At 40.0% G+C, this 17,907-nt stretch overlaps 1 protein-coding gene across 4 annotated transcripts in view; it reads left to right on the top strand.

Annotated features, from left to right (window-relative positions):
- Window positions 1-15,678, top strand: part of CLEC2D (C-type lectin domain family 2 member D) — a 35,688-nt gene extending 20,010 nt beyond the window's left edge. For 2 of the 4 annotated variants that reach the window (XM_064284642.1, XM_064284641.1), the window contains 3 exons: window positions 2,186-2,364; window positions 3,026-3,132; window positions 13,530-15,678. In XM_064284642.1, coding sequence (XP_064140712.1) covers window positions 2,186-2,364; window positions 3,026-3,132; window positions 13,530-13,749 — 506 coding nt within the window. In that variant the 3' untranslated portion in view covers window positions 13,750-15,678. Of the gene's footprint in view, window positions 1-2,185; window positions 2,365-3,025; window positions 3,133-3,417; window positions 4,053-4,096; window positions 12,878-13,529 lie in introns of those variants that run through there. The other 2 variants (XM_064284643.1, XM_064284644.1) reach the window with 2 other exon arrangements.
- Window positions 15,679-17,907: the final 2,229 nt, after the last annotated feature.

Below are 17,907 nucleotides of genomic sequence, written 5' to 3'. Positions count from 1 at the left end.
GGTATGATCTGACTTTCATTTTTGAGAACCATTTTGACTGCTATAGTGAGAGTAGACTGTTAGGAGTCAAGGGTAGAAGCAGGGAGATCTATTAGGGCACTCTTGTACTCCAGGTAAGAGATGAGAATGGCTTGGATCAGGTGAAACCAACAGTGGAGGTTGGGGAGGGTGGCCAGACTCTGGGTATTTTGAAAATTGAACCGACTGCATTTCATAACATATCAGAGATGAAGTTTGAGAAAGAGGAGTGAAAGATGACTTTAAGGCTTTCCCCCCAAGCAGTAGCAAGAATACAGTTGCCATGTACTGGTAGGAGAAATGCTGTGGGTGGAGGAGGTTTGTGGGAAGATCAGGAGTTCCATCTGTGGACCTATTCTCTGACATGCTTTAATCCGAATTATCGTTTGATTAAATAAGTAGTCAGGTGAGACCTTGTCTTAGGCTGGGTTCTCTAGAGAAAAAAAAACCAGTAAAGCGTATAAATATATATATATAGACAGATTTATACCAAAGAAACAGCTCACACAATTGTAGAGGCTGAAACATCCCAAGGCTGTGGATTAGGGTAGAGGCTTCTCCCAATTCATGTAGCTGCAGGGGCTGGCGAACCCAAGATCACCAGGTCAGAAAGCAGGGCTTTTGCCCACGGGCTGTGAATATGGATGAATTCCAAGACTGACAGGAAGACCAAAAGGCTTCTCTTGATGTACTTAGCTGCAGAGACTGGCGAACCCAAGGCCGAAGAGCAAGGCTTGCCTCACAAGACTGTGAAGATCTATGAATCCCAGATAAACTGATAGCTTAAGTCCCAGGAACCAGAGGTCAGATGAACAGGAGGCAGCCGCAACATCTGCTTATATTCGGAAGCAGGCCACACTCCTAAGGAAACTCCCTTTCACCTGATTGGCTACTGACAGTAGATCCCATCATGGGAGTGATCAAGTGCAAACACTTAGAATCATGGCCCAGCCAAGTTGATACACAATCTTAACCATCACAGACCTCTACTTGAAATGTTTTAGGTATATCCTTTGTAGCCTTAAGAATTTTATCAGCTACTTAAGCTTGACTGAGAATGCATAAAAGGAAAGAGAACTATATGCTTTTAAAAATTACTAGTCCTTTGTATATAGAGGCAGTAGATCTTTAGTGCTTGACACACTTAAGGACAGTCCAGGAAGAGATGTTAGGGGAGGAAAGGTGAGATTATAAAACAAAAATTTCTGTTCTCCCCATGGCCTAGACTCTGAAATATTACTTATTTCATAACATATGACCAAACCATAAAACCAAACCCATTGTCATCGTGTTGATTCTGACCCACAGTGACACTAGAGGACAGAGGAGAACTGCCCCATAGCATTTCCAAGGAGCAGCTGGTGGATTTGAACTGCTAACCTCTTGGTTAGCAGCCATATCACTTAACAACTGCACCACCAGGCTCCCAGAACATATGACAAGTGTCAAAATATTTCTTATATATAAAAAAAAAAATTTTTTTTTTATGTTTCATATACCAGTACAAGTTGTTTTCAGTTCTGCCTCATTATGACCCCATGTGGATCAGAGCAGAATTGTGCTTCATAGGGCTTTTGAAGGCTGATTTTTCAGAAGTAGATTGCCAGGCCTTTCTTCTGAGGTGCCTCTGGGTAGACTTGAAACTTCAACCTTTCAGTTAGCAGCAGAGTGGATTAACCATTTTCAACCACTCAAGGACTCCATATTTAACAGAAATACACATAAAATGGAAAAATCCCAGAAAGCCTTAAATTGTATTTTTGGTACCAAAAAACAATGTTTTATTTGTGTTACATCCACTGGGGGTTTTTGGAGCTCCCAAGAAATACAGCATAGTAAAATCCGGGAGAGGAAAGGGGTTTGCCTTTTTTTTTTTTTTTGCCAAGTGGAAGAAGGGCTAATATGAAGGAAGATGTGGGAAAAGAAAATCTATATGATGTTACAAAAGAGCCTGTGCTCATGAACTGCTTGGAATGTTAGGTGCACGGGTTCCCAGCTTGAAGACCATTGGACTGAAGACTACTGTGCTTAGGCTAAGACCGTTAGTGGTGAGTTAGGAGAATAGCAATCAAATTCAAAATTGACTTCAGGACAGGAAGTGGGTAAACTGATAAAAGAGATTATAACATTTATTTATTATAATGCATTGTGATTGTCTAACTCTTAGGGAGAAAACAAGAGAATGTCTTAGAGTTCTCTATGTGTGCTGCCTGCCCAGAAACCTGGATTGGATTTAGAGGGAAGTGTTATTATTTTTCTGAGGAGACAAGGAATTGGACATTCAGTCAGACCTTCTGTGCCTCAGTGGAAGCTAGTCTTGCTCAGTTTGAAATCCCAGAGGAACTGGTAAGAGTTGTTTTTGGATCCTGTTCTCTGTTGAATACTTAGCCCTAGGAGGATCTGGACTGAAGAGGGTAAAAGCTGAATGATACGAAACAGAAGGATTCCTGTCCAGGCAGACTTTAGGGTGAGGGATACACCTCTGGGTCTGATGTTTGTTGAGGCTATATTCATGCCAGGAACCCTGTGAGGCATTTTAGATACATTCATTTAATTCTTATAGCTAACCTGTGGACTAGATGTATTTATTAGTTGTATTTTTACTGTTTCACTAATAAATGTAACTAAATATAATAAATCGTGTAATTTATCATTCAAATTGGGACATTTTGGGCAATGAAATAGGGCACTATGAAATATTATCCAGTAACAACAGGCATAAATAAAATGAGACTTTCCCAGGCAAATTGGGATGTATGGTCACTTTTATGGAAACCCTGGTGGCGTAGTGGTTAAGTGCTATGGCTGCTAACCAAGAGACTGGCAGTTCAAACCCACTAGGAGCTCCTTGGAAACTCTATGGGGTAGTTCTACTCTGTTCTATAGGGTTGCTATGAGCCTGAATTGACGGCAGTGGGTTTTTGGGTCACTTTAAATAAAGTAACTAATAAAGATCAGGTATTATGAGAAAAAGAGACAAATGTTTTCACTTTGTGTTTTATAATAGATTTTCCTGAAAAGATACAAAGGTCCTTCTGACCATTGGATTGGCCTTAGCAGAGAATCGTTTCTTCACACCTGGAAATGGACAGATGGCACCGAAAATAATAACTCGTACGTTTTGAGACTTCTCTTCCTTCTACTATGTTAATGTGTGGTTGTGTATGTGAGTTGTGTTTAGGAGACAAAAGTTTAATGCCATTTAAATCTCACTGCAGTATGAGGCAAGGCAGTACAGATTCTTTGCTCTTCCATTTACTAGCTGCTGCTCTGGGTAAACATTACTTATTTTGATTATAGTTGAAATCTTTAACGTGATGATGGCATTTGATAAAGTTCTTGCCCTCATCCACTGACCGAAAACTTTTCTTTGCTGAAACCCCTATTTGGAATGTACAGACAACAAGTGATGCACATCAAGCTTTTAAAAATTCCAGGGAGCCACTGAAGAACTGCTATCAATAACTGTTAAGTCCGCTCTTCCAGCTGCTGTGTCCATTCAGAAAAGGAAGATCACTACAGAACCCATAAAGATTTTCCTAAACTTTTATCGCCAGAAGAAACCTAGTGACAGTTCCTTGCATGATGAATAATTCAGAGGGATATTTTGAATGTAACCATTTTATTGAAGATATGTTGTGGGGGTCCAATCATCTCCATCAATCCAAGTTAAGACCTTTTAGGAATTTACCAGCAAGTAAAATTTTTTATTTTCACACATTTATGAAGTAATTCAGGGGAAGACTGAAAATAATCTTCACTGATGGCTACACACGGTAGCAGTCCATTTGGGCACGATGGAAAACACCTAAATGAATACCTAAACAACAACATACCTGGGTATGTTATGGATGAATGATAAGTTGTGATATTGAGGCAGGGACTTTAAGAATGTAAAAGGAACTAAACAGAGAAATGGCATGAGATATTAAGGAGGCATATGAATGACAGGCTTTTGTTCCTCTTTTATGGGGATAAAAAAAAAAAATCTAGAGGGGGAGTTTCTGAAGATTATAGTGGAGGAGCCAATGCAGATGTCCAACCTATTAATAGTTAATATTTTTGTGTTTGGCTTTAGGTTTACCATCAAAGGAGTTGGAGAATGTGCCTACCTGAATGACAATGGTGTCAGTAGTGCCAGGGCCTATACAGAGAGGAAATGGATTTGTAGCAAGCAAAACGATTATCCCCAAAGATGCCAAATTGATTCAAGATGTAAATAGAGAATTATCCAAAGCACAGGAGAGCGATGCATTGTAAATTGTTATGTACAGTTGCTGATCCATTTTTATGGTCTACCAAAAATACTACCAACCTGTATTCATAATATCTATTGCCACAAAGGATACAAACTGTATAGTGTAGTGGTTATCATGTTCACTTCACAAAGGATACAAACTATCACAAACAGCCTACTGCCACTGAGTCTATTCTAACTCATAGCGACCTTATAGGACAGAGAACTGCCCCATAGGGTTTCCAAGGAGCAGCTGGTGGATTCGAACTGCGGAACTTTTGGTTGGCAGCCAAGCTCTTAACCACTGTGCCCCCAGGGCTGCACAAACTATCATAGCCTGGTATAATACAGGGATTTTGAATAGCATGATTCTCAATTAATTGTTTGATGAGTTGATGAGTTGGAATTCACTTGATGGCAATGGGCAAAGAGTTTTGATGTGTCAATACTTTTAATTTGATCACGGGGTATAAGAAATATCAGCAAACTTTACCTTTATGACCAGATACAAAACTTACTAAAATGTCTTTTCCAAACAGACAGTCCTTGCTTTGCACACATGAAGCCATAAGAATGACCATGCTAGCTGAAGCCATGTAAAAAGATATTAGTAATCAACGAGAAAAATTGATTGTTCTGTGACCTTCAAAAATTTTTGTGAACACATTCAAAACTTTTTTATTGTCAGAAATATAGAGGGGAATTTAAAAAATGCTAAAATGATATTTATTTAGTATATCTTGTTTTAAAACATTAGAAACACTGAGAATTTACGTGTTTTCTTTCTTGGTTAAAAAAACAAACAACTTATTGAAAATAGTTTGAACAGTGCTCACCTTCTTTTCATAGTACAACTAATTATACAGAATGAACATCTTTGGTGAGTTGTCATAGCACTTTCTAGGCTTGAATCAGCTTCCAACATTTTCTCTTTGTGCTTTCCATGTTGTGAAATATCTATGAGAATTCCTGTGAAATAGTTTCTGTAATCTCTTCCTCAGGAACATCTTCATCCTTTTCGTCACGACCACTTTACTCATTTATGTCAATAGTTTGCCTTCACTAAGTTCTTATGGCTGCATATCTAGAGCCTCCCAATGGCAGCAATACCAGTGTTCTCACAATCAGCTGTTTCTCCTATAATTCCATTTACGCTTGATTCACATTTCACTTCCTGCATTATCACTCTTCATTACTCTGCTGCACTGTCATTTCTTTTTGGCCAATCTCCTCTTTGGGGTATCCATTTTTGTAAAATGACACATGAGTTAATAAATAAGCAACAAGGAGGCAACACAACTACATGCTTTGCTGTCTGTGCATGAGATGAAAAACAGATGTGCAGTGACCAGTCACTGACAGACTTTGAAACAAGTGCTGCATTGGCCACGATATAATGAGCATCTCTTGTTTGTGTAGAGATATGTGGACTGAAGAGCTATCAGGGAAGTGTATACTCATGCAATTATTCAGTTAATTGCACAGTTAATATACTGTGGTACTGAAATTTGAACTGTGTTGTCAGGTGGTAATTGGAATATATGCACATCAGAACTGTACAAAGTGAGGACTGTCTCTTTAAAACATGGATTCCTCATGCCTAAGGCAAATACCGTTCTCTCTTTTACCCTTTATTGGATTTAAATCCTTGAGTTTATTCCAGAATAAGTCAAAGACAGTTAACAATTTGAATTATTTAAGCATTCAATACCTAATTGCACCACTGTTTATATACTAATAAGTTTTAAAAAGAAAATATTTAAAATTTTATGGCATCAGCTACACTGTACTGACGAATCCCAATAAGGATGAAATAGCAGTTTACAATATATCTCCTCACTAATATGCTTCCATTGCTCTTACTTTATTGACAGATTGATCAGTTTCTTCTTGTAATTCTGAAATTTTTGCTGCGTATATTTTGAGATTATGTTATTAACCAGAAAAAAAAATTTTTTTTTACTGTGTTGTTAGTTGCATATAAACATATTTCATAAAAATTAAATCTTTTTCCAGTAAATAGTAACCTTACTTAACTCTAATAATGTTTTCTGCCTTAAAATTCATTTTATGTCAAGCTTTCTAACAGGCAGGAACAAAGTCTAGTTCACGTCTGTATCCTAAGAGCCTACCACAGTGTCTCAAATACAGATATGCTCAAAACATATTTGTGGAATGAAAGAATGTGCTCATAGCTATAAGACTCTGCCTTATTTCCTTGGTTTCTGTTTACTTTTTCACAAAGAAATCTAAATTTCTACAGAAATCTAGGAACTAAGAAGCAAGATTTTTTTTTTTTAATTTTTATCGTGCTCTAAGTGAGTTTACAAACGAAGTCAGTCTCTCATACAAAAACATATATACCCCTTGTTATATACTCCTAGTTACTCTCCCTCTGATGAGACAGCACCCTCCTTCCCTTCACTGTCTATTTTCGTGTCCATTTGGCCAGCTTCTGGCCCCCTCTGCCCTCTCATTTTTCTCCAGACAGGAGCTACCCACATAGTCTCGTGTGCCCACTTAATCCAAGAAGCTCAGTCTTCACCAGTATCATTTCCTATCCCATGGTCCAGTCCAATCCCTGTCTGAAGAGTTGGCTTTAGGAATGCTTCCTATCTTGGGCTAACAGAAGGCTTGGGGACCATGACCTCCGAGGTCCTTCTAGTCTCAGTCAGACCATTAAGCCTGGTCTTTTTTTTTTAGTTTTTATTGTGCTTTAAGTGAAAGTTTACACATCAAGTCAGTCTCTCAGACAAAACCTTGTATACACCTTGCTATATACTTCTGGTTGCTCTCCCGCTGATGAGACAGCATATTCTTTCTCTCCACCTTGTGTTTCCGTGTCCGTTCAGCGAGCTTCTGTCCCCATCAGCCTTCACACCTCCCCTCCAGACAGCAGCTGCCCAGATAGTCTCATGTGTCTACTTGATCAAGAAGGCCACTCCTCACCAGCATCATTTTCTGTCTTGTAGCCCCGTCCAATCCCTGTCTGAAGAGTTGGCTTCGAGAATGTTTTCTGTCTTGGGCTAACAGAAGGTCTGAGGACCATGACCTCTGGGATCCCTCCGGTCTAAGTCAGGCCCTTAAGTCCGGTCTTTTTGCTAGAATTTGGGGTCTGCATCCCACTGCTCTCCTGCTCGTTCAGGGATTCTCTGTTGTGTTTCCTGTCATGGCTGTCATCAGTTGTAGCCAGGCACCATCTAGCTCTTCAGGTCTCAGGCTGATGTAGTCTTTGATTTGTGTGGCCCATTTTGACTCTTGGGCTCATACTTACCTTGTGTCTTTGGTGTTCTTCATTCTCCTTTGCTCCAGGTGGGTTGAGACCAATTGTTGCATCTTAGATTGCCCCTTGCTAACGTTTAAGACCCCAAATGCCACTCTCCAAAATGGGATGCAGAATATTTTCTTAATAGTTTTTATTATGTCAATTGACCTAGACATTCCCTGAAACCGTGGTCCCCACACCCCGGCCCCTGCTGTTCCGGCCTTCAAAGCATTCAGTTTATTCAGGAAACTTCTTTGCTTTTGGTATAGTCTAGTTGCGCTGAACACTCTTGTATTGTGTGTTGTCCATCCCTTCACCTAAATTAGTTTTCGTCTCCTATCTAATTAGTGAGTCCTCCCTCCCTCCCCCCTCTCGTAACCATCAAATAATATTATCTTCTCTGTTTAGACTATTTCTTGAGTTCTTATAATAGTGGTCTCATACAATATTTGTCCTTTTAAGAAGCAAGATTTTATATTGATAAACTCCGTTAAGTATGTGACTAATTCATAAATAAAAGTTGAAACAAACAGTGACCCTAACTGACCTACTAGTCTTTTACAAACTAGCTTCCAAACCGTGTACCTAAAGCATGGACTCCGTTACTTACCAGCTGTGACCCTGGCAAATTACATAGCCCCTTAAGTAGAGTTTCCTCTCATGAAAAATGAATATAATAATAACAGCTTCACGGCTAGTTGTAAGATTCAAGTGAGATCAAACATGAAAATCTCTTGCCACTGTGTCTGACTCATAGCAAATACTTAAAAACATTGTTATTGCTGAGTGGAAATAAAAGTAAAAATAACAGCAGTCATCCTGCCACTAGCGTGGAAACTTCTACAGTGTTGTTAAAAATTCATTCTGGTGTTTGTGCTCACAGAGCTGTGTTAATTTGTTATGCTTCTGTAGAAATCCCCACTGGCTGAACTATGACTCACATGTGGGAAGTGTTCCTTCCTCGGAACAAGCCTGCAATAACATATACAACAGGCAATCTACACACTTTGGAACACCCATTCTTACAGTTTCAATATATCTCGATTCATTTTTCACACTGCAGCCAAAGTGATGATTCTAAGCCAAAATATGATCAGGCCACTCCCTTGCACACAATCTTTCAGTTTTTTCTCCTTTACCCTCAGTCTAAAACCCAAACTTTTAATCAAGGTCTCGTAGTATAATTATGCCACTGCTTTCTTTCCATCTTCTGCCAGTCTTTGTCTTCATAGTTCCTAAGCCCCAGACTTGACACTAAAACCAAAAACTAGCATAAGAAATAATATGCATAGTAAGTTTCCTGCTAGTGTACGGCATCCAAGCTCGTGGAAGGGTCCCAGAAGTTTCACCTTTTGGTTAGCACCCGAGCTCTTAACTACTGTGCCGCCAAGGCTTTATAATGAGGCTTAGATTGGGGGAAATAACCAATCAATGAGAACACAGGGAATGCAAAATAGAACCTAATCTAAGGATCAGAAAACATATCCATGGAAGGTGATAATCAAACTAAGACTGAGGATGAGCAGACCAAACTTTTCTGTGGTTGCAGCTCTCTTTACCCAGTCACCATGCCCAAAGTTGATCTCCTCTCTCAAACAGTGTTTTGGAACTCTTTGACAGCTTCAACCACAGTGATTACATAAGTTCTGTTTAAACACATGTGAAGTCAGCTGTCATTGTACGAATGTTCTGATTATGAAATGAATAAACAAGAAATAGTTTTAATGTTTGCTCAGTGGAAGTGGAGATAAAATGTATGTACAGTGGGTGTTTCTCAACATGTGAAATGGATTTAGTGCTAGGATTAAAATCTTTTTTTTATGCATGATATTTCATTTTGCAAATCTGATGCTATCCCTGTCAGAACCTGCATTCTAGTGTCTTTCAGGATACAAAGTATCTGAAACAGAGGTAATCAAAGAATAGGAGCAGAGCAAGAAAAGAACAAACTTGAATAAAATGGAAAAGGAGAGAAGCCAGGGCAAAAGAAGTAAAAAACAAAGAGAGATATTCGATATATTGCAACAGGAAATCAGATGGAGAAAAGAAGGCCAAGACTTTAGGTCAGGACAAGAAGATGTAGACTCATCTCTCCCTGATCCTCACCCGGAAACAACACAAGAAACAATGGGGTGGGGGTGGGGGTTGGCAGGTAGGGCGGAGGAGGGGAGGAGGGGCTTTGAATGGTGTTAAGAGAGAGGTGGGAATCCGTGGGTGGTGTACACAGTTAACACGCTTGGCTTCTAACAAAAAGTTTGGAGGCTAGAGTCCACCTAAAGGTGCTTCAGAAGAAAGGCCTGATGATCTACTTTTGAAAAATCAGCCACTGAAAAGCCTGTGGAACACAGTTCTACTCTAACACACAGGGTCTCCATGAGTCAGAGTTGAATCAATGGCAACTGGTTTTCAAGGGCAAAGTGAGCTGGTTTGTAACCCCAAGACTGAAAGACTAGCACAGAGGCGGAGTGTCCTGTGCCTCCTCCAACCCCCACCACACCCAAAAGAAGAAGGGTATGGTCCACTCCCAGTGTTTCCCGATCCCAACCTAGTAATAAAAGGCAGCCCAGATAGACTCATTTCTTCCCCTGACTGATGGGAGTCTCATTGACAACACCAGGCAAACCCCACAGTACCAGTCAAGGGAATCTGTTAGGAGTACCGTTGTCAGTAAGTGGCCAGGGAAAGTACTCTTTTCCCTCTCAGGCCTTCTTCTCTCACCTGGAGACATGACATATTCAAAGAAACCAGCAAGGGGGACACTGCCACAAGAAGCACATGGCCCGTGTGCTCTGTGGGCTGTCTCCAAGTGCTGGAGACTCCCTTTTGCTACAGTCAGCGTGCAGACCAGAACGGAAAAATCTCCTTCTGCCCTTTTAAGAAGCATCAGTAGGGACCAGGGGACCAGGGCCTCAGTGGAACCAGATAAACCAAAATAACAGTACAAACCTCTGAAAATTGGTGTTATTGGAACTGCAGCCCACAAAAATAAGTCAGTGCTTGCATGCTAAACCTAAACAGGGTGACTGCCTGCTAAAATAAAAAATGTAAATAAGAACCAGAGACTTCAAACATAATCGCCCAAATGTCAAGGATACAATAGAAAATAACCCTTCATACCAAGAACCAGGAAAACCACATCTTGATTAAAAACTCTCAGAAAACTAGGAATAGAGGGCAACTAGCTCAAGTCCATGAAGAACATCTACAAGTAAACCTACATGTAACCTCACACTTTAGGCTAAATACTTTCCCCATAATATCAGGAAGAGGCAATAATGTTCTCTCTCACCACTAGTATTTTACATCATACTAGAAGTTCTAGCCTGTGCAATATTTGTTGTTGTTAAGGTGCAGTCAAGTCGATTTCCACTCGTGGAGACCCCATGTGATAGTGTAGAACTGCCCTATAGAGTTTTGTAGGCTGTAATCTCAATGGGAGCAGATCAGCAGGTCTTTCTTCATGGAACCACTGTGTGGGTTTGAGTCACCTACCTTTCGGTTAGCAGCTGAGTCCTGGGCAGTAACACACTTCCTTTTCTCAAAAGGACCCCACATTTTATTTAATGCTCTACCATCAATGTCTTGAAAATTTTATTAATTTTTGAAAAAGGTGCTCTACATTTTTATTTTGCAATTCTATGTACCTAGAAAGTGGGAGTGTGAGTGAGTGTGTGTGTGTGTGTGTGTGTGTGTGTGGCGGGGGAAGGGAGATTAGAAAGTGGACATCTTTGGGGGGACATTATTCTGCTTACAATATATGCTTAAACAAGTAGCAAGCTAGAGAAATGGTATTTGGATTAGGCTCATTTAGCTCCAAAGGGTGTGTTCTTTCATGTTACAGTATACTGCCTTTTACATCCCTATTACATTGAATATCTTTATCATTTTTCCTGTTGCTAAAGGCAAAGAGCCCCAAGAGAAGTAGGACAAAGTTCAGCTGGAAGGAGATCATTGCCATGAGTTTTTACTGTTTTCTATAACTTTGTATCAGTCTGGTGTTCTAATAAAATAAGATCAGATTACTTTTATATTCGTCAGTTGAGATAGTCTCTGCTCTTGAGTAATAAAGGGGGAAAAACCGAAAACTTACTGGGGTTTCTTGTTTCCTTCTACATCAAATTATTCATCAATTCTGTCTCCTAATAACCCCAATTTAAATAATCTTTTTTTTTTTGGAAAAGAAGCAAATCCCCTTACTAAGCGAAATTAAAATCAGTCTACTTCTGTGTTTTCTTACCTACCATCATGGTAACTCTCCAGGGGTCATGTAAATATACATAATTGTGTCATATATGGTATCAGCTATGGGACACAGGGTTGCAAAAGAAAGTAATCAGAGTTATACAGCTTAACCAAAAAAACCAAACCCGTTGCTGTTGAGTCAATTCCAACTCACAGCAACTCTATAGGACAGAGAAGAACTGCCCCAGATGGTGCCCAAGGAGCACCTGTGGATTTCAACCTTTTGATCAGCAGTTGTAGCTCTTAATCACTATACCACCTGGGTTTCCAGTACAGCTTAGAGGTTGTAAAGTTTACATAGTTTAACATAGGTCTTTATTACAACTGGAAGCTTTTTCACTTTTTTCATTTCATAATTTGTGTTCAAGCCATCTTAAATTACAGGTGGTTTCCCAAATGCTATATAGTCTCTTTTCTCTAGGCCTAATCAAATGCAAGGAACTCTGGTGGAGTGGTGGTTAAGCGCTGTCTATTAACCGAAAGGTGGGTGGTTCGAACACACCAGCCCCTCCGTGGGAGAAAGATGTGGCAGTCTGCTTTCGTAAAGATTTGCAGCCTTGGAAACCCTATGGGGCAGTTGTTCTATCCTAAAGTGTCACTATGAGTCAGAATCGACTGAATGGCAATGGGTGGTTTAATCAAATGCAGGGGTCCTAGCGGCGCAATGGTTAAGTGCTCGGCAGTTAACTGAAAGGTGAGAGGTTTGAACCCACCAGCCACTCAGCGGGAGAATGATGTGGCAGTCTGTGTCCATGAAAATTACAGCCTCGGAAACCCTATGGGGCACTTCCATTCTGTCCTATAGAGTTTATAGAGTTGCCATGAGTCAGAATCAACTTTGCTACAATGCGTTTTTTTTTTTTTTTTTTCTCTCCTCATAAAAAACTGTCCCCTGGCTTAGGTGCTTTGCCTAAGCGCTCTCATAATACCTTACTGCTTTTCACAACTTGTTACAATGAATCATGTTTACCTATATATTTATTTTTCAGGTTCCTATCAATGACGTTCCATCAAGGAAGTGGCTTGTCTTGTTCATTATGTATTCAGAGGCCACCTGGTCTGTTGCCTGAAAGATACGAATGCTAAAAAAAAAAAAAAATATGTGCTAAATGGCACATGAATGTCCACACTGCTAGGAGTCTGTGTACTTATCTTTAGTTTCATTTCCTCGTAGTGAGAAACAGCTACAGTCATGTAGAAACCGAGAGATCTTATGTTAACAGACTGTGGCTACAACACCAGTGCAACGTGAGCTAATGTTTAACCTTTACTCAAAGATCACCAGAGGCTCTTTTTTTCCAAACTAGCTTCCAAATGAGGTCGTTTAAGCATGGGCTCTGTCACTCTGTGACCTTTCACAAATTACTTTATGCCTTACCTAAGGAGCTCATTTGAAAAATAAAATAATATCCGCCTCATTGTCTAATTATACCAATTAAATGAGAATACATATTTCAATCTGTTAACATTGTGTCTGTATCATAGTAATTTCTAGTAAACTGTAGCTTCTAGGTTGTCACTCCATGATAATAATAGGTAATGTCATTAGTTCTACCATCAGTGTGGGAATTCCAAGATGATATAAAACGTCCAGGGCTTACCTGCTGCCCCTTTAAACTGACCCCCAAAATCATAAAAGAGTGCTAAAATTAAAAGCCTGATAGTTCACATGCACTTCTGTCTATGATAACATATCTTGAGAGAGAACAAATTCGTGATGAGAAATAGAAATGGCAGATTAAAAAAAAAAAAAAATTGTCTTTCAAGGTATTGGAGAGCTTTCAAGGCAATTAAAGGAGGAGCGAAGAGTCTGGAAACAAAGAAGCAATACAGAAGTGATCCTACATCGGAGAGCCACTCTATTTCTAAAGGCATCTTTGCAATGGGTCAGATGCTGAGAACCTGGGCAGAGAGCCCTGCTGTGATGGTTAAGATTGCGTGTCAACTTGGCTGGGTCATGATTCTCAATGTTTTGGTAGTTCTGTGATGTTGTTGCCACTTCCCTGTTGACATTTCATACGTGATCACTCCCATGATGGTGTCTGCTGTGAGCAGCCAGTTAGTTGAAGGGGAGTTTCCTTGGGCGTGTGGCCTGCATCGAGTGTGGGGTGATGTTCTGGCAGGGCTCAGGGGCTTTTGCTTGTTCTGAATCCTGCAGCTGGCTCCTGTTTGTCTGACCTGTGGTTCTCTGGACTTGAGCTAGCAGCTTACCTGCAGTCTTGCCCGCAGATCTTGGGATTCATCAGTCGTCACAGACAGTGAGCAACAGCCCTGGTCTCTGACCTGCCGATCTTGGATTCACCAGCCCCCTGTGGCTACATGAATCAGGAGGAGCCTCTACCCTGACTGCCATGGGTTGAATTACATCCCCCCAAAAATGTGTGTATCAGTTTGGCTGGGCCATGATTCCCGGTATTGTCTGATTTTCCCATAGTTTTAAATCCTGCCTCTATGATGCTAATGAGGGACGATAGGTGGCAGTTCTGTTAGTGAGGCATGACTCAGTCTACAAGATCAGATTGTGTCTTGAGGCAATCTCTTGAGATATAAGAGAAAGAAGCAAGCAGAGAGACAGGGGGACCTCATACAGCCAAGAAAGCAGTGCCAGGAGCAGGGTCCCTGTGCAGAGAAGCACCTAGACTGGGGGAAAATTGATGAGAAGGCCAAAAGAGAGAGAAAGCCTTCCCCTGGAACTGACACCCTGAATTTAAACTTGTAGCCTATTTTACTGTGAAGAAATAAACTTCTCTTTGTTGAAGCCATTCACTTGTGATATTTCTATTATAGCAGCCCTAGATAACTAAGGCACTGATCCATGGACTTGGGATGTTACAACCTCTACAACCACATGAGCCATTTCCTTGATATAAATTTCTCTCTCTATATATATTTATATGCTTTACTGGTTTTGATTCTCTAGAGACCCCAGTCTAAGACACCTGCCTGGGAGATATACAAATCTTTGCCAAGGCAATTGAAGGATCAAAATTCTGAAGTACAGAGAGGGCCAGAGAAGTGAGCTCAATATATTTCCCTCAAATCATTTGACAAGACAATAAACTTCACAGAGCAGGAGGCTAAGAAGAAAAATGTGAAAAGCAAAGTGGAGTTTTTGGCAAGTGGTGTTGAGGAGACAAAAATTCAAGTTCAGGCCATGTCAAGAAGGACTTTTAATAAAAATCCAAGCTTCTATGCAGAAGAGTTCTATGCAGAAATCATCAAAAGAAGATGGAAGGAATACACGGAGTCACTGTACCAAAAAGAATTGGTCCACATTCAACCATTTTAGGAGGCAGCATGTGATCAAGAATTGATGATATTGATGAAGAAGTTCAACCTGCACTGAAGGCATTGGTGAAAAACAAGCCTCCAGGAATTGATGAAATGTCAAGTGAGATGTTTCAACAAATGGATGCAATGTCTGAAGTGCTCACTCGCCTGTACCAAGAAATTTGGAAGGGAACTATCTGGCCAAACAACTGGAAGGGATTCATATTTGCACCCATTCAAAGAAAGGTGATCTAACAGAATGTGGAAATTATTGAACAATATCATTAATATCATGCACAAGTAAAATTAAAAAAATTTTTTTTTATCGTGCTTCAAGTGAAAGCTTACAAACCAAGTCAGTCTCTCATACAAAAATTTATATACACCTTGCTATATACTCCTAATTGCTCTCCCCCTAATGAGACAGCACACTCCTTCCCTCCAGTATCTCTTTTCGTGTCCATTTCACCAGTGTCTAACCCCCCCATCTCCTCTCCAGACAAGAGATGCCAACATAGTCTTAAGTGTCTACTCGATCCAAGAAGCTCATTCTTAACCAGCATATTTTCTATCCCATTGTCCAGTCCAATTCCTGTCTGAGGAGTTGGCCTTGGGAATGGTTCCTGTCCTGGGCTAACAGAAGGTCTGGGGGCCATGAACACCAACCAGGGTCCTTCCAGTCTCAGTCAGACCATTCATTCTGGTCTTTTTATGAGAATTTGGGGTCTGCATCCCACTGTTCTCCTGCTCTCTCAGGGGTTCTCTGTTGTGTTCCCTGCCAGGGCTGTCATCGGTTATAGCCGGGCACTATCTAGTTCTTCTGGTCTCAGGCTGATGTAGTCTCTAGTTTACGTGGCCCTTTCTATCTCTTAAGGCTCGTAATTACCCTGTGTCCTTGATGTTCTTCATTCTCCTTTGTTCCAGATGGGTTGAGATCAATTGATGCATCTTAAATAGATGCTTGCTACCGTTTAAGACCCCAGACACCACTCTCCAAAGTGGGATGCAGAATGTTTTCTTAATAGATTTTATTATGCCAGTTGACTTAGATGTCCCCTGAAACCATGGTCCCCAAACCCCTGCCCCTGCTACGCTGGTCTTTGAAGCATTCAGTTTATTCAGGAAACTTCTTTGCTTTTGGTTTAGTCCAGTTGTGCTGACCTCACCTGTATTGTGTGTTGTCATTCCCTTCACCTAAAGTAGTTCTTATCTACCATCTGATTGGTGAATACCTCTCTCCCTCCCTCCCTCCCTCCCTTCCCCCTCTTGTAACCATCAAAGAATATTTTCTTCTCTGTTTAAACTCTCTCTCTAGTTCTTAGAATAGTGGTCTTATGCAATATTTGGCCTTTTGCAACTGACTAATTTCACTCAGCACAATGCCTTCCAGTTTCCTCCATGTTATGAAATATTTCACAGATTCATCACTGTTCTTTATGGATGTGTAGTATTCCATTGTGTAAATATATTTAAAAAATACCATAATTTGTTTATCCATTCATCCGTTGATGGGCTTCTTGGTTGCTTCCATCCTTTTGCTATTGTAAACAGTGCTGCAATGAACATGGGTGTGCATATATCTGTTCATGTAAATAAAGGCTCTTATTTCTCTAGAATATATTCCAAGGAGTGGGATTGCTGGATTGAATGGTAGTCTATTTCTAGCTTTTTAAGGAAGTGCCAAATCGATTTCCAAAGTGGTTGTACCATTTTACATTCCCACCAGCAGTGTATAAGTGTTCCAGTCTCTCCACAGCCTCTCCAACACTTATTATTTTGTGTTTTTTGGATTAATGCCAGCCTTGTTGGAATGAGATGGAATCTTAATGTAGTGTTGATTTCCATTTCTGTAATGGCTAATGATCGTAAGCATTTCCTCATGTATCTGTTAGCTACCTGAATGTCTTCTTTAGTGAAGTGTCTGTTCATACTGTTTGCCCATTTTTTAATTGGGTTGTCTTTTTGTAGTTGAGTTTTTGCAGTATCATGTAGATTTTAGAGATCAGGTGCTGATCGGAAATGTCATAGCTAAAAACTTTTTCCCAATTTGTAGGTAATCTTTTTACTCTTTTGGTGAAGAAGTCTTTGGATGTGCATAGATGTTTGATTTTTAGGAGCTCCCAGTTATCTAGTTTTTCTTCTGCATTGTTAGTAATGTTTTGTATACTGTTTATGCCATGTATTAGGGGTCCTAATGTTGTCCCTATTTTTATTTCCATGATCTTTATCATTTTAGGTTTTATATTTAGGTCTTCGATCCATTTTGAGTTCAATTTTTGTGCATGGTTTGAGGTATTGGTCTTGTTTCATTTTTTTTGCAGATGGATATCCAGATATGTCAGCACCACTTGTTAAAAAGATTGTCTTTTCCCCATTTAACTGATTTGGGACCTTTGTCAAATATCAACCACTCATATGTGGATGGGTTTATGTCTGGATTCTCAATTCTGTTCCATTGGTCTATGTATCTGTTGTACCAGTACCAGGCTGTTTGGACTACTCTGGCAGTATAATAGTTTCTAAAATCAGGTAGAGTAAGGCCTCCCACTTTGTTCTTCTTCTTCAGTAATGCTTTACTTATTATCCAGGGTCTCTTTCCCTTCCATATGAAGCTGGTGATTTATTTCTCCATCTCATTAAAAAATGTCATTGGAATTTGGATCAGAATTGCATGAAATCCATTGATGGCTTTTGGTAGAATAGCCTTTTTTACAATATTAAGTCTTCCTATCCATGAGCAAGGTATGTTTTTCCACTTCTGTAAGTCTTTTGGTTTCTTGCAGAAGTGTTTTATAGTTTTTTTTTTTTTTGTATAAGTCTTTTACATCTCTGGTAAGATTTATTCCTAAGTTTATTTTATCTTCTTGGAGGCTAC

This window comes from Loxodonta africana, chromosome 4 (genome assembly GCF_030014295.1).
Source record: "Loxodonta africana isolate mLoxAfr1 chromosome 4, mLoxAfr1.hap2, whole genome shotgun sequence".
NCBI lineage: Eukaryota > Metazoa > Chordata > Mammalia > Proboscidea > Elephantidae > Loxodonta > Loxodonta africana.
Note: the sequence above shows the minus strand (reverse complement) of the source record. Positions and strands in the feature narration are given on the sequence as shown.